We start from the raw sequence: 17,591 nt of genomic DNA on the forward strand, positions 1-17,591 counted from the left end.
AGAGGTATCAACAATAGAAACAACATCATGGGGAGCATTGGGGAGAGACTGGAGGCAAATCTAGTGTGGTGATCTTCCAGGAGGCTCAGGTATAAGGAGTGGGTTGAGTAGCATTTTGGTTTTCCAAATTATTCTTTTTCCATAGCTTCTATTCTGCAGGTTCCCATGAAGTTCCTATTTTGTTTTGAAGTGTCAGGCTGGTAGGGCCATTGTCCACCCAGGGACACACCTGTGCTGACACCATAGTCTCCCTCCTTGTATGTGACATTTAGGAGTGCTTCAGTTAAATGATTCTGATTTTTCTCCTGGTGTTTCTGGGGGACAATGTTAGAATTCATTTGCTTGAGCTTGTTGGAGACATGTGTTTCAATTCCAGGGAAAGCTGTAGATGCATGAGTCTCAGCAGGCCGGAACTTTTCCTGTGATAAGTGGATTCCTATATGTTATTTTACTTGGTTTTGCAGCGCAAAGCCCAATGCATCTGGCACTAACTAGCTGTCTTCTGGACCAGCCCTAGGGGTAGTAACATTTAGGAAAGCAGAGCAACATGGATTTGGATCTCAATTTCATCTCTTTTTGGCTGAGACCTTATACAAGTTATTTAACCTCTCTGAACTTCAGTTTTCTACTGTTAAAAAAAAAGGAAAGATAATCCCTATCAATATGATTTTTTAATTCAACTAATATTTACTGAACAACTCCTTTGTGCTAATCACTTAACTAGTCACAAGAAATTAAGTGATAAATGAAGCAGACATGATACTATCCCTGCACCTACAGATCTCAGAGTTTAACAGGAAATACCCAGAGTAAAAAAATATTTACATGTGAAGTTTTTAGAAAGAAAGAAGTATTGGAAGTTACAGGATCACATAAGAGACTTAACCCATTTCAGAAGGATTACAGTAGTGTTGTTTAAGTCTTGGAGGAGGAACCCTGCAAAGGTGATAGGAAGGAAAGAAGGGAACTAAGAGAATATTCCAGGCAAAGCCCAGAAGAAAGGGAGCTTATGGCCCAACACAGGGCAGGCACAAAGAAAGAGTTAAATAAATGTCAGCATTTGTATAGGTTTGGATATAATTATCATCCTCTTAAGATGGCATCTTCAAGATTTAAATGCCATAGTAAAGGGAGAAATTTGCACTTATAGTTGCTTTCAGTGAAGAAGGATTCTCTTTTAAAATAAGAGATAAACTGAAATCTCCTATTCAGTTTGTTTAATTAAATGACACAATGTTGCAAGTGCTTGTATCTATGATTAATATAAAGAACCAAGGCTATAAAGTCAAGGCAGCATGGTCATAAATAATCAAAGCAGCAAAAATGATGAGTACAAAAAAGAAACCATTATAACAGATTTCCAATATCTGCCTTCCAACGTCATCCATATCTGCCTGATGGTTGTCCCTTTCTAGTTCATTTTTTACTTCAGAGACTTGCAGAACTGAAATAACTTTTAGCTGAGAAGCATATATTATGAATCTAATTGGGACCAGAGAATTACTTCTCAGAGCCAATTTCCTTTCCTTAAAATTGTAGTCCTAAAATTACTATCGATTACTGTGTTGCAATTGAAAAAACTTGACATAGAATCGGTTTGAATACAGACAATGTTTGTAAGTTAAAGAGATTCACAGTGCACAAGGTAAGATTTATGCATAGTGGCACATGGTTACATTATTAACAATTATTCAGAATTATCCTAAATAACAGTTTACTTATTAAATGTTAAAATATTGGTTTTATATTAATAATTGTTAAAATATTTATATTAAGCACTTTATTCAACAATCTTCAAGATTTATGAGTGCATTATCAAAGTACTAAACATTTTATAGTCCATAAATTTTTAATAATGAGGTAATTCTTAAAGTCAATATCAATAAAACTCCCTCTTCAAAACTAAAGAGCATGAGATTGTGCTAATCACTTGACCCTCCATATTCAGGAGAAAAAAGAGTCAAATAACTCCTATTCTTGTGGGTCTACAATAATCCACAAGAGGCCAAGAGGCCAACCTGATATTCGAATACGAGGACAGGGGAAACCAACACATGACCTTCCATGACAGCTGCTGGCTGATGCCTTCTTCCCTTACTTCTCTTGTCAGCCAGGTGCATCTTCTCACTGTCTTCCGTGGGCTCAGGTTTACCCACCAAAATCTGGAGACTGCTCAGACACTGAGTAGAAAATTAGAAAACACAGATCTATCATTGCTGTTGGCCTTCCTAGACTGTAATTCAGACTCCTTTCTACCCAGAACTTTGGCCCTGGGTTCTAATCCTGACTAGTTTCTTCATTTTTGCGTAAGTATCAGATACTTGATTCCCCAGTTCTACTTTTTGTGTCAACTAGTACTACTGGTTGACATTCAAGTGCTAAACTCTACACTCACCACGCTGAGTTTATATGTCTTAGCTAACTTCCCCGAACGGGACCTAAATCCTACCTTTAGCAATGTCTTGATTCTATCCAGCTATCTCCAGACACAGTCCCACAACCTCAGCTCAAGCTGTAGAGCAGAAATTCTCAGACCTCTTGTGTCTACCACCTCCTCCAAGAGGAATGCTGCTAAGTGGAGGGGTCCAAGATGAACACTCTGAAGAGGATACATTTCCTGGTAGGAGGAGTTCATGTCAATGGTATGTTTTACTCTCTTCTGCTATTTCCTAATCCATGCTACTGGCATAATAAAAGGACCAGGGCCTGCCTCAAGGTAAGCTCTAAGTTTCTCTTTCTTTTCCCCACAAGTGCATCCAAACCTTAGCTTTAAAAGAAAGAAAGAAACTCCTCTTGGATATCAGGTGGAAACTGCTTTGCTCCACTCCAGCTTTGCTAGAGCTATGCTTTGCACACTAACTCAGCTGATTAAGTGGGACAATGGTTGCCCTTCCCTAGATGTTACCTCTGTGTACAGTTCCCTTGAGAGCCTTTCTAGGGAAGGAGTGATTAGCAGAACTCGATTTCTTAAAATTCCACATCATATAATATATATCTGTAGCAAATCAAACCTTGATAGCTTTTTAAGACTGCCAGTTTGTTGATCCAGGTTTTACCACAAAATAGTCATTTCACGTTATGTTACGTAGATGAGATTGTACTAGTCTTCATGTTCCTAAATAAAAACACAGAATTCTTTGGCGACTTCCTGGGTTATACAATCTACTCAAGGCAAAAAGTGGCTGAAACCAATACTCTACAAACTTTCATTAAGAAAATGTTCCCACCCTTAAATACCCACACCAGAATGGTATCTTCAAGGTTAAAATAACAAGATCATATTCTCATATACTTTTGTATGCATTTCTGAAGTCGGAAAAAATAATAAGCCCCTTGTGGGCTGGATTGTTGTCTTATACTCCTCTATTGCTTTCCAAGAACATAGCAAAAAGCTGTATTCTTTCAAATATTTTTTGAATAGAAATGAATAAAGACTCCTAGCAAGATGGATTAGTATTCTTAAAAACAAAATAATTAGGTGGTGGTAAGTACTTCCAAGAATTACACGTAGAAAATCCAACCCAAATCTTGTGGGCAATGATGAAAGTTATTTCTCTGTGGTAACTGGTTTGTGGTGGTCTTTGAATAGTTATTAGCAAACCACAGTATAACCAGCTGTCCAGTTTACAATATCAGCGAGATTAGGGTTAAATGTTATTACAAGTGAGTCTCCTTGGGTAAATTTACATATATTCAACAACCATAATTATGTGAAAACAAATTTCTATAAACACATATTATTTTGGTCCACAAACAACCATTATTACTCCAAGGTCAGTATTTCTAATCATTAGAGAGGTTGAGGCCAATCACATCATACTTTCCTCCTGTGACTTGCTACACAGGTGAGGTCTCACAAGCGTGAACATAAAGAATCACTATGATCAAGAAACCCCAAGTCCAACAGACCTAAGAGCTTAAGTAATAGAAACAGAAAGAGACAAAGTTCCCATGAAGAGAGGAGCCACCAGAAGGAGCATGGGCATAGGAAAACCCCATCCATCTATCTCAATTATGATTGTTCACTGTCAACAAATATTTTAGTACTTACTCTGTGCCAAATACTGGGGGATAGGAGCTGAAAAATATTTCCTGGAACTCAGGACTTTCAGTGCTAAAGCCAAGGTGATTGGTCTTCCTAAACTGTAAATAATCTCTGCCCTCAAGGAACATATGGCTTAGGCAATTGATATGGTTTGGCTCTGTGTCCATACCTGAATCTCATCTCCAATTGTAATCTCCATAATCCCCATGTGTCACGGGAGGGATATGGTGGGAGGAGATTGGATCACAGTGGTGGTTTGTCCCATGTGGTTTTATAAAAAGCAGTTTCCCCTGCTCTCTTCTCTCTCCTGCTGCCTTGTTGAGAAGGTGCTTGTTTTTCCTTCTGCCATGACTGTAGGTTTCCTAAGGCCTCCCCAGCCATATGGAACTGTGAGTCAATTAAACTTCTTTCCTTTATAAATTACCCAGTCTCGGGTATTTCTTTACAGCAGTGTCAAAATGGACTAATACAGTGCTAAATCAAATATGAATCAAAAACAAATGCTATAAAGTTAGTTAAGGATATAAGTACCATGGAAAAACAAAATAGAGGTATCAACAGTGCTTTCTGAAAGCCTGTAGTTCTCAACCCTGGCTGCTCATTTTTATTTTTATTTTTTTCATTAGTTGAGCAAGCTGAGGCACAGAACATAAAATTATTAGCCCTAAATTATCCAGAGATTCTAATTTAATTAATCTAGGGTGGAGATTGGACGTGAGTATTTTTGTTCAGTGCCACAAGAGACTCTAATATGCAGCCATGGTTGAGAATTACTGAACTAAACCCATTCCTGAAATATGGTAGGTTATAATCAGGTGAAACGGACAAGGCAGGGGAATATTATTCATGTTAGAGGAAACAGCATGTGCAAATGTCCTGAGGCAAAGAAGCATGATCCTTTAGAATACGAAGTGCAGTCCAATATAGATAGAACATATGATGCTGAAGGGAACTTAAACAAGGTGTGACTGGAAAGATGAGATGCAGAAATTGAAAGGCCTTGAAAAGCATTTTCACAAGTCTAATCCTTCTCAAGTTGTGGTTGAGCTGAGTTTGAGAATGTCTGTTCTAGAGTTGAGCAGAATAAAACAGCAGGTGTTAAGCAGTGCTGATGTACAAAGAACGGGAGTGTGGAAGGGTATGGCAAATTAGAAAGTCCATGTCCATATAAAGGGTACAGGCAAAAGTCAACTTCAGCCTATTGTTGTCATATGGGAATATGGAACCTGTGTGGTTAGCTGACTATATTTAAATGAAGGGAGGGAAAGCCTTCAATTTTAAAATTAAGTCTTCTGGTGTTTAAACATTGATTCCCAATACTATGGAAGCTAATCAATACACACCTGTGGTTTCAGTCCCGGGGTAGTATTTGGAGTTTCAGGAAGGAGCTAGAAATAGAAAGGGATGAGAATAAAGACAGTAAGGAAACAGAGAGACCAAAGAGATCATGTGAAGCAAGGGAACAACACAGAGTGAAAGAGCAGGTAAAAAGGTATTTGCAGTGTTGCTGAAGGAATTTTAAGAACAAGGTTTCCACTATCTAACTCAAAATTTAGTTTTGTTCCAGTTCAACATAGATAACAGAGGGACAAAACTGTATGTGAGAGACATCCTACCTAGCAGGGTAAATTTTGGTGGCTCTTAAGGTAGAAGCACAGGCTTAGGAGTCAGAAAGACCTGCATTTAAACACTCCTTCTGTCTTATGCTAACTGGATTACCTTAGCAAATTAATCTACTTCTCTTCATCTGTTAAATACAGATAACAGTATCAAACTCTTAGGGTCATTATGAAGATTAATTGATATAATAGACAATGAATCCTTAGCACAGTTTATGGCACACTTTAAACATTTAGCAATTGTTGGTTATATCTATTATCAGGGAAGTGGCCATGAGGACAATGGGCATCAGGTGTGTTAGACAGTCATTAAGAGGGAAGAATTTACAGAATTTGGTTCATTTAATATAGTTGTTGAGGGTACAGGGGAAGAAGGAGCACTCCCAGGTTTCTGACATAAACAACTGGGTAGATGGGGGGTGATTTGCATTATAATAAAGAATGGAGGATAAGGACTACTTTTGGTAGGAAAAATTATGTGTTCAGTTATAAAATTTGTCCCTGGGAGACACTGAGATTGTGCCCAATAGGCAGCTGGCTATTTATACCTAGAGCTAGGAAGGAAGAGTTAAGATGGAAATATATTCCTACAATTAACCAGTAGAACAGTGGCAGTAAAGCCATGAAAATGGATTAGCTTAATACCTGGATGATATGGCTTGGCTCTGTGACCCCCCAAAATCTCACCTTAATTGTAATCCCCATAATCCTCATGTGGAGTGGGGACCAGGTGGAGGTACTTGAATCATGGGGGCAATTTCCCCCATGCTGTTCTCATGATAATGAGTAAGTCTCATGAGATCTTATAGTTTTATAAGTGTCTGGCAGTTCCCACGCTTGCACTCATTCTGTCTCCTGCCCCCGTGTGAAAACGTGCCTTCTGCTATGACTGTAAGTTTCCTGAGGCCTCCCAGCCTTGTGGAACTGTTCAATCAAACCTCTTCTTTAAATAAATTACCCACTCTCAGTTATTTCAGCATGAGAATGGACTAATACACTGAGTGATGTTATAATGTGTACAACAAACCCCCATGACACATGTTTATCTATGGAACAAACCTTCACACGTACCTCCAAACCTAAAATAAAAAACAAATGGATTAGCTCATGAAAAACAAGCTGTATAGAAGAAAAAGGCAGTCAAGCACAAAGAATGAAGGGGAAAAATGTGTTTTTTTTTTTTTAATTTTTTTATTTAGAGAAATGGTGTTAAATGAGAAGAAACTATGCTGTCTGAGGCTCCTGGCTATGAATAGGAGTCAAGTCTTGCCTGTGTGCAGGTATCTCCAATGTTAAAATGGTTAGGAGAGCCCAAAGCAGGCCTTCCTCTTGGACTCAGAAAGGGAGAGGTTAAATGTCCGCAGTAGTGCTCTGAACAGGGGTAGTAAGCATTAGAGATGTCATCCGTTCTGATAGAGGAAACAGAGCTGAGACAAGAGGGATCAAACCAAGCAGACGGCAGTAAGCCTGGTTAGTTTCCCTTTTCATTGCTCTCTAGCCTTTAGTAAAGTTTCATTCAAACATTTCATCCGTGTGTCACCTCTGCTACATGGTAAAATCTATTATTCATGGATGCTTCGGCCAGTATTAAAGTATGTCTCCCCTCCCTCTTTCCTCCTAAGCTACTCTGTGGAGCAGAGGGCCGTGAGAGAACCTCAGGTGAAAGAGCAATAGCTCATTGTATTGCTTCTCACCAGCAAAACTCTCTTCTGGTAGGAAATCCAGGATTTTATTTTATCAAGGCAGGTGACATGTCATCATGGGAAGGGGCAGTCTGAGGAGTAGATGTGAAGGGAGGCTCAGAGTCAGCTCCGGTCCCACCCAGGCTATGTCTGTCTTGCTAGAAGCAAGCTGGGGAACAGATACCAGTGAAGAATGAGGAATGGAGCAGTACAGTTTTAGGTTTTAATCCATCTTAGCAGTCCTAGAAGTGGGCCACTTCACCTAATGTTCAGAGCTCATATTTTCATGAGATGCTCTTCAGTAGAATAATACCTATCTTTCTGGGTTTCATAATATTAGAAATAATGTATATATCACATTAACACTATAATAGCACTCAAATGTGTCATTAAGGTGACTAGAAGAAACCCAACTTAAATCTACATAAGCAAAGCAAAAAAGTGCACATGCAAATGAAGAGTCAGGGCTGTAGTAGTTGTTATCAGGACTCAGTTTCTCTCTGATGCATTTTGCTGGATTGGCTTCATTTTCAGGCTTTGGAGGTCCTGGGAAGCTGTAGAGGCACATTATCTCTACGGTCATCAGTTTCAGCACGAAGGAAGTTTTGGCCACCTAAAAGGTCTCATACATGTGCTGGGACCCAGACTGACCACTCAGGTCATTTAGATTGCCATTACCATTTTAATAATAAATAGCTGACCCCTTGTATAGTAAACTCATATCCTTATGCCTAGAGGTCAGACCTTATTCTTGAATCAGTCACTGGCCAGGTGTATGGAACTATGCTAATCATCACATCTTGGCCCACAAACCTTTACCTGGTCCAGTAACTATGGCTAGATCCTGCTCTCAGCTATTTCACATTAGAAACCACAACATTTTTAAACAAGAATAGAAGAAAGACAATGTCTCAATGCCTGAGCACAATTTCCAGAAAATCTGGTTTCATTGCTAGAGATGGAACCCTTGTATTAGCGTTCTTTTAATCCCCAAGGTGGTTCTAATAGGTCTCCAGTTTGAGAATCCTGGTCTAGAGGCATTCAGTCCCCTGATCAGCCTGGACACCATCCACTGTGCCAGGAATAGAACCTCACCTAAATCACTTGTACTAAATATGGAAGAGGGGTTGTTTGCCCAAACTAATCTGATATACAGTTACTGAAAAGAGCAGGGATGGTTCATAGCAGATAAAAACAGAAGATACACCACATATCTCATTTTGACACTCACTGCCAATGTATTTTGTTGCAAATCTTGCCATGTTTTCAACATTCTAAAATTAAAGGTCGTGGTTCTTCCATATGGACAGCTCTAAATGTTATAGGGGGCATTATGCTGAGTGCATAAATAAATACAGGGTCCTTTAACATCTAAACCATCTTGTTTTTCATTAAAGAAAAATAAAAAGGGAGTCAAAAGTACCAAATGAAGCTTGGAGCTATAGTGAGGGATTGGGTTATGGGATGAGGGGAAACGGAGAAGGAAAAGACAAAAATGTGTCACAGCTCTTCTGTATTTTCATGGGGTAAGGAAAATATACTTTAGACTCATTTAGGAATATTTGGATGCCATTGCTCCTGGAGAAAAGTTACTAGCAGGAAGATACAGTGATTAAGGGAGCTAAGTTAGAGATGCGTGGCTAATGCTAGGATTCTGTATCCCCAAAGCTGAGACCATGCAGGGAAACATTCCTAAACAAGCCTTTCATCTGTGCAATGCAGTATGCCTCAGGAATTTCCACTTATTGTTCTGCATGTCACTAAGCTGCCCTCAGGAGTGCAATGAAGCTCAGCTTCCACACACAAGGTTTGGTGCCAGCAATGCCACACATTCTGCATAATTATAAGGAACATCCATCTTTGTCTGCAGCCCAAAACCTTGTGGTTTGAACACCAGGCAACCCTATGGCAGCTTAAAAGTTACATGGTTTGGGAAGAAAAAGTCTAGGTGATCCCTTGGAATGCAAGGCCAACATTCTCATATTCCACCCCAGTGGATTAGGTTCTTATATGGCAAGTCATGCATTTCAGGTCTCCACCCTGTCTCAATGCTTGAGTTTGCATGTTGGAAACAGAGAAACTCTTTCCCCAAAGTGGTCATTCAGGCTGCAATGTGCACTAAATGCTTTAGAAACCAGAGTCTTATACTGCTTAGCTTGCCACCCATGTTGGTGACATGTTTTAAGTCAATGACATTCTCTACAAATGTTTGCTTATCTACAAAATATATTTGACAGTGAAGGTCTTCAAGATATCAGTTAAAGAACATCACGGCAGATACTAAATATAAAGGCTCCTACCTGATGTTACTAATGAGAACTGCCAAATGTTAAAAACACTTTTAAAAATACAAGTGGTTTTTAGGAAATATTTGAACTTAGCAAAAGAAGGACCTGAAGTTTCTTTTATCTTTCTTTCTTTGAAATTAATACATCTACATGTTATTTTATACATCTCTATATTATATCTATTTACTCTGGAGAGGGGTAACCACGCCTTTGGCAGTCTAGTAAAGGTGCTGGACTCCTTCCCAGAATGCATTGTAAAAATCATAACAGACAATGCATATGATTATAAAGAAATGAAGTATATTGAAATATATGAGTCCAGGTTCACAGACCTGAAAGTTCTGTGGTTCTAGGTGAAGAAGCTAAAATTATATCATCTCCCTATAAAGGTTTTATTCAAGGGCAAATTAGAGGCATTTCAACAAAATATGTTAGAAAGTGTCTTGGCAGGGGAAACAAATTTAGCCATTCATAGAGCTAGATAGGTAATGGGCATACCAGCAGGAAGGGTGGCAGTGAACATATGAGTAGTGGGGGCTGTGGCAAAAGTGAGTAGCCTTTCTTAAGGGCCTGCAGATTTTGCTGCATGGGGATGTGGGCCCTGTATGGCCATGTCTCCCCAGATTTTTCAAGAGAAGCTGGGCATCTGGACTTTTATATAAACTATTCATATTTGTCACTGTTGGCTGAAGAAAAAATTGACATTGTTTGGCACAAAGAAAACATATCTTTTACCAGATTTGTCAGGAGGCCTGCAAATTTGTAACTTCAAGAAAGTAAGAGAAGTTGGAAAAAATCAATTACTTGTATTTTAAAGTATTTTTTTTACTATCAGTATCTTTATTACATTTATTTGTATAATAAAACATAAGATTAGTTTAAATTCAGTTTCCTCTCTAGAGTGATAGCATGCTACAATGGAACAATTGGTGGCTTCTAGAATGTTTTAATTCTTCCAAAAACCATTCATGTGCCAAGCAATACACAAGCTGGTAAGAATATATAGATTAAGAAATTATCTTGTTTCCAGAGCTTACAGACTAGTGTGGAAAGTGTTGTCGCAAGATATTATAATACAATATGTTAATGCCTATCAAAGAGATATGTAAAAAGTACAAAGGGGGTAGGAGGGAAGAAAACGTCTTCCTAGGAGATTGGGAGGGATTCTTAGAGGAGAGATCTCTTTGAGTAGAGCTTTGTATCAAGAGGCCCAGATTATTAATGATCTAATAGGACATGCTGAAGAATTGGACTTTTACTCTAGAGAAAATAGAGGCTCATTAAACAATTCTGAACAGGATCGATGCATTCAGATTTTTGTGATTATTCTGGCTGCAGTATGGAATATGGCCTACAGGCGGAGCCAGAGTAAGGAATGAAGACCCACAAGATGATGATGGTTTCAATAGTTCAGACAGAGAATTACAGCAGCTGCAGGGCCCATGAAACAAGACCACTTGGTCAAATTGATAGGGGATAGAAACAAAAGAACCTGGCAGCTGATCGTATGCTAGTGGGCAGGGTGGCAAAAGAGAGGAAAGAGTTGAGAATGATGCGCAGGACTGTCTAAGAGAAGAAGTTTAGTATAAAGATGAGGGCATAGTCTCAGGAGCCAGATTACTTGAGTTCAAATCCTACCTCTTCCATTCATTTGCTGTGTGACTTCAGGCAAGTTGTTTGTCCTCTCCCAGCTTCACTTTTGTATATATGTCAAGGGTTCTTACAATACTGCTTGCATCTGTGCCTAAAAACTATTGTTGTTATTATTATAGTTCTGCTTCAAATGGAGATTTCATTCAGTTTGTTTTAGAAGACACTGCATTTGAAGTACATTTAGAACATTCTAGGTTAGGCATACTTAAATATGTGGATCTCCAAGGCCACTCAGGAACCAAGGCTGATAGAGTCAATGCTACCTCCAATACATAGCTTTCAAATTTGCCTTGGGCACTAATACCTGCCAGCATATAGGGGACATGAGGATCATACATGACTTTCACGGGCTACGACTGGAAGAAGTATACTTCTGCTTATTTTCCCTTGGCCAAAATATAATCACAGGGCAACACCTACCCTCAAAGAAAGCTGGAAAAGGTAGTCTTGCAGTGTATACATCACATTTTGCTGATAATCTGGTTGGTTTTTAAAAATTAATAAATAAATATGTAGATCTCAAGTTGAGAAGAAAGTTTCATTAATAGGTGATTAGCATATTTTATGCTTTTAGAGAAGGCCAGGGTTTGAATCTCCAGGACACCAATGTTTGGTGGGAGGCAGAACATCTGCAGAGAATCATAAGAAGAGAAGGACAGACAGGTAGCAGGAGAAAAACAAGAGTGCTGTCTAAAAACCAAGAGAATAAAGGATTTCAGAAAGACTGTAGTCAACACAGAAAATGCTACTGATAATAGAAAAGCATCTATATTTAACAATTAGTAAATCTTTAATAAAGTAAAGATTTACTTTATTAAAATAAATTTAAAACAGCTTCTTGGTATTTGACATATAGAAAACACTCAAATGAATTTCCATTATCCTTCTTAATTCAAGTGCACTCTTGAGAAAGAAGAACTAAAAACAACTACTAGATTGAAACATAAACCTTCCATCTTTGTAGGTCAAAAGAAACATTAAATTGGACAATTTTATATAATTCAACTATGCTGAGTAACTGAAAAGCTGCTTCAAAAATTGGTAAAGCTAAAAAAAATGGTGCTTGATCCTATTGTTTGTGTTATGATGCAAGAACAAAAATTATCCCTCTTTCTTCTAATTTTCCTTAGAAAATTGAGCTGATAATAACTGCCAATATTGTATTCAGACAAACAAGAGGAAATGATATCTAAATGCCTTCCTTACACTGTATCCCACTCTAGTTATTTTTCCTGTCACTTTGCCTTTGAATCTAAAAACTGCAGGGATGAAACCTTAATGCAAAAGTGATTTGAAGGGAAGGATAGTCACACCTTTCTAAAGAAATGTCTTCTATTACTAATAACATTGGTGTTATGAAAAGTCTGGTTATTTTGGCAGTGTAGAGTATAAAGGGAAAATGTTAAGGGTGTTGGTTTTGGAATCAAGTCCTGACTCCAGTACTTATCAGGTATGAGGTCCAGGGAAAATTTCTAACTCTTCTAAGCCTCCATTTTCTCCTGTGGAAGATGGAGAGGAGACTGCTGTGACTTGGGATTCTGTTAGGATAGAGGGAGATAATGTATGTAGGGGTTTAGGGCATTGCCTCTTACAACAAATGGTAGCTTATGGCATTTCACTTTTTAACTCTCTATACATAGTACATGGTCATGAAAAAGTTTGAGAAAATTGTTTTTAAAAGAATAGACATTTTAAAAATAATTAGTCTTAAATTTCACAAACAAAAACGTTTAAGTTTTTATAGTGTAGTCTTATCCATTCACTGGTAGCCTTCCAAGAGAACCAGCAGCCGGATTCATAACTTCCCAAGACACTAGGGCTGGGTACGTGCTGTGCTTCTTATCAGTCTTGGGGCTGGCTAATGTGTCCCTTCATAACCAGTGAAATACATGACTCATAAAACAAAATCCCTCAAAATCTATACACAAATAAAAGCCGTATAATTAATTACTGAAACTTCTACATAAATAATATCGCTAATGATATACCATAGATAACTTTATCTTATCCTCAAATTGTCTTATTAACCTGATATTTTCCAAAGGTAAAAAACTGAAATTATTATTTAAAACATAATTCTCTTTCATTTTACATTAAATTAAAGCAAAATAAATTTAAAACATGCTGAAACTATCTGGTTAAAAAAAAAAGTTCATCACCTAAGTTTTCAAAGTACATTGGTAGTGTTTCATTTTGAATTTAAAACTGAATAAACGCAAGTCCAAAAATGCCCAAACCTGTTATTTACTTTGCATTTTTCTGAAAGATTACTATGCATTGCTATTGGCGAAATGGTCATTAAAAATATAAGACTATTCGGTAAAATGGAATCCCATAAAGTATGACAGTATTATGGATCCTAAAGTCACTAGCGCAGATGTTCCTAATCATACTAAAAACACAAATACATAAACCAGTTTGTTCCAGCTACAGAATAATTTAATTAAAAGAGTGCTTATAATTTAACAATATAAATAATAGTTAAAGCCAAAGAGGTAGTGAAACTGCAAGGAAATATAAACCTGCAGTGTCTATGCCAAGGAAACTGCTCTAAATTCTCAAGGTTCAGAAATTAGTTCCTTTCCTTGCTTCAGGTAGAAAATTATTTGAATTAGCCAAGAACTGCAATGGATATATCTTTAAGGCAAACAAATACACACACATGCACACTAGGTCAGTAGCTTTCACCAATAGAAACACCTATCTAAATCCAGAATATCATTTAATCTGCTTTTGGGAAAGTTAAAATCAGACTTCTCACCAGTTTAAATTTCTTACTGAGAAATAGATGTAGTAGGTAATGTGATACAGAAGTAAATCAGCATACACAGTAAAACATAAGCTCTAAGGACACACAGGATTCTCTTTGCAAATACCAATCTTGGCAGAGAGCCTCCTTTATGTACAGAAAGCTTTGTTCCTTGTTTATAGCAACTCTCAAGGCTACAACAGGTAATTGTTTGCTGCTAATTAGGTTCCAAAATGATTGTGTTCAAGCCAGGAGAATTTTATAGCTTGATTCTGTGAAAGTAGGAAACTATATCAACAAGATCATGTTATAAAAACTGATTCTCCCATAATTACGAATCTTTCACTCTAAAACAGTATGAATTTTAACAGTGAAAAAATGTAATGTCATTCAAAAGTTTATTCAATGCTTAATAGCTATCAAAATACAGAGGAAAAAAGACAATTAGGAAAACTCTTCTCCAAAGATATCCAATATGCTTATTTCCCCACAGCTAATATCCATTTCTTTAGCTAAATTGTTTTTTCTAGGTCATACTATTATTCCAAGAAAGCAAAGTGACATCTACTCTGCATAATACAGGAAATTCAAATGCAATACATTACCTTGGGTCACCTGTTGAACTGCCAACATTATCCCAGACACAGTGTCTGGAAGCAAGTTTTCTTTCAGATTGTAATGTGGTGCCCAATCCAAAATGGGCAGTCGCCTTCTACACCACTGTATAATGTCTTCACACTGGGGGGTATGCATCTTGCCCCATAGCATGCTTTTCTTTTTCTTCTTTGCTCCTGTCATTTTTCAGATTTCTTCTTGTAGAAGTAAACTTCTCTAAACAAGAAAAAAAATCATTGCAGAACACCTCCTTTCAATGCCAAGCTCCAATTCGTCTGTGGTTGACAATGTCAAAGCTGCCCAGAAAATAAGTAAATGAAAGAGAGAGAGAGATTAACAGAAGCACTTCAGTATATGCAGCTGTCTTTTTATGATACAGCTAATTATTCTAGATTTTAAAACTATAGATTAAAACCTTGAATTCTTATCTGAAGGAGAAGTAATTCCTGTACATGTAATATATTTTTCTGGTCTTGGAAAAGTAATGGGTTCGGTGTTAAGTTGGTCTACAGCTTTCTCGCCAGTAATTCCCCTTATATTCACTGTAGTCTTATGTTTTTGGCTGCAATCCCAATGGTTAATGAGGTACTTCTGGGCGTGTGTTGGAAGTGGGCTGGGCTATGCTAATGAAACCAGGAAACATCCAGCTAGTCCAGTCTCTCCCTACAAGCTGTGCAAAATCATAAAACTGCCAGAGGGATCTGTTGTGCAAAACATATTCGGAGAATCCAGCCCTATTTCTTTGAGAGCTATATATTTTCAACATTATCAGATGACTGCCAGTTCTACAAAATTCAGAAACATAACAGGGCATTGCTAAAGGTCCTTACCATTTTTATTCCCTGGCAGACGAGTTTTCATTCATACAGAAACATTCAGATAGCTACTGCCCAGTCTGGGAAAGGAGTAACTAGTTCTCATAAACAAACTGAAATTTCATCTCATGGGCTAAGAAAATAAGTATCGTAATCAGCACATATTTGTGACAGGGGATCTTCCCTCTCTCTGAAACTGTTCATTCAGTTTTCTCTGATGGTTTCTCTAAGTCCTGTAATTCATTCTATTGTAACTGAAATTTACTGAGGAATGTCATATGGTTCAAACTGCTGTTTGAAGTGTCCTTAGCTTTTTTTATGGTGCTGCCTTCTTTTTGTATAACTTTTGGGAGTAGGTGTTCTCTTTTTAAGAAGGAGTGTTATATTTTATAGTAGAACAGACTGTCAAAGATTTTTATTTTATGATCATTTTGCTTAGCCTCCAAAAGAAAAAAGAAAACTTAAATCTATGAACTGTGCCATTGGAATTAAACCAAAAAGGCAATATACTAACTAAAATTGTATAGCCAAGGAAAAGAATACCATATACATAGTTTGCTGAGCCCTTTTTAATGCCCATTTGTTTGGAGAATAGAAATCTGATTTCTGGAAGCCTTTATAGTAACAAAGTACTTGGATCCCTTGGCTACTTCTAAGGTCTCTTGCTGCACTTTTTCCCGTTGTTTTTAAATTAAAGTGAAGAGTTACTCTCCATCTTCTAAAGATGACATCTCTGGCTTTGTGTCTGTGCAAAAATACCTTTCTTTTTAAATCCAACAAAGAGACAGGGAGGGGAGGGGGAGTGGGGGGACTTTATTTATACTTGTAAAATAGAAACTGCTTTGTTTGTCCAACTGTTTACATTATATTAAATTTCTAAACCATTCAATAGTTCAAGTTTGGGACCTGTAGAGAGAGCCCCATTTAGAAACCAAGTTGTAGCATTTTAATCCTATCCTCTTGGTATGAGAGATGGACTCACCAAATAATTGTAAATTCATGCTTGAAACATTATATTGCTTTTCCTTCACACAAAGCAATCCTTACTTTTGTTTTATATACTCCATTAATTATATACCCAAAGAAATTTAGAAGCTATACATACACTATGTATTACCTTTATAATAAAAGTAAACACAAGATTTTTTTTCAAATCCTATCTAGGTCATAAATTCAAATGTATGTTAACAATATGAGAAAAATAATTGAAAGCTTAACTGAAATCACCAATCAACATCTATTATTTGTGCAATTTCAATCATTTTTAAATTTGTGTTAAATTCCAGTAACAAAAATTTCACATGAACAGGATTTTATTAATTGAAGGTGAATAGAAGTACCTAAATCATATAGCACTAGCAATTGTTCTAAAACATTTTAAGACCAGGAGAGTAGAAATTAGTTAAATAAAATAGTTCTGAAATCTCTCAATTTAAAAATTTCTTAAAATTAGAATAAATCTTTCCTAGAAATATTTTTTGAAGCTTAAATCTGGAATTCCAGTTCCAGATGTTTTTTTTTTTTTCAAATTCCATGTGCATACGTATTATTTAAAACATGCCAAACCAGAGCATGGATCACTCCTATTTACAATCAGCAATGCCACAAAGAAAGAAAAACTGTTATGAAGAAATTTATTCACACACATAAGATTCTCAAAGCAACTTGAACAGCCTGTAAAATTCAAGAAGGCTAAGTGTATTCATTCAAAAGTTTCAATGAGTAAAAGTAGCTTACAGTTCAACACTAGGTACCATCTATATGGAATATCTCTTCCTAAATATCTGGGACAATACCTATACAAATAAAAAGATGAACTTGTTATCTTCCACTTCATTCATAGATTAACAGAAAGATTTTTGTAAAATCTCATTTTGATTACATCACTGTTATGTTTGAATTTCAGTTATCTCCAATATCAAACTTAAACTCATTAGTGGAAGCATTGCAGTCCTTCTCTGCTCCCCTACCCATCTTCTACTCACTAGCTTCTCATTAACTCTAATTCAGCAAGTTTTTATTGAACAATGACAATTTGCTAGACTCTGTGTGAAGTGCTACAGAAAAGGGAAGGGAAAAGAGTAGCTAATATCTCTATATTCTAGGAGTTGTTATTTAATGAAGA

General features: G+C 37.0%; 1 protein-coding gene across 2 annotated transcripts in view; it reads right to left on the minus strand.

Annotated features, from left to right (window-relative positions):
* SLC26A7 (solute carrier family 26 (anion exchanger), member 7) overlaps positions 1 to 15,192 on the minus strand; it is a 153,323-nt gene extending 138,131 nt beyond the window's left edge. Inside the window, exons 1-2 of one of the 2 annotated variants that reach the window (XM_011937061.1) lie at positions 15,067 to 15,192; positions 14,642 to 14,947 (exon numbers count right to left, since the gene is read on the minus strand). In XM_011937061.1, the coding sequence (XP_011792451.1) occupies positions 14,642 to 14,834 (193 nt within the window). In that variant the 5' untranslated portion in view covers positions 14,835 to 14,947; positions 15,067 to 15,192. The remainder of the gene's footprint in view (positions 1 to 14,641; positions 14,948 to 15,066) is intronic. The other variant, XM_011937060.1, reaches the window with a different exon arrangement.
* Between the last annotated feature and the right edge of the window lie 2,399 nt (positions 15,193 to 17,591).

The sequence above is a fragment of the Colobus angolensis genome, unplaced genomic scaffold (assembly GCF_000951035.1).
Source record: "Colobus angolensis palliatus isolate OR3802 unplaced genomic scaffold, Cang.pa_1.0 Scaffold16, whole genome shotgun sequence".
In the NCBI taxonomy this organism is placed as follows: domain Eukaryota; kingdom Metazoa; phylum Chordata; class Mammalia; order Primates; family Cercopithecidae; genus Colobus; species Colobus angolensis.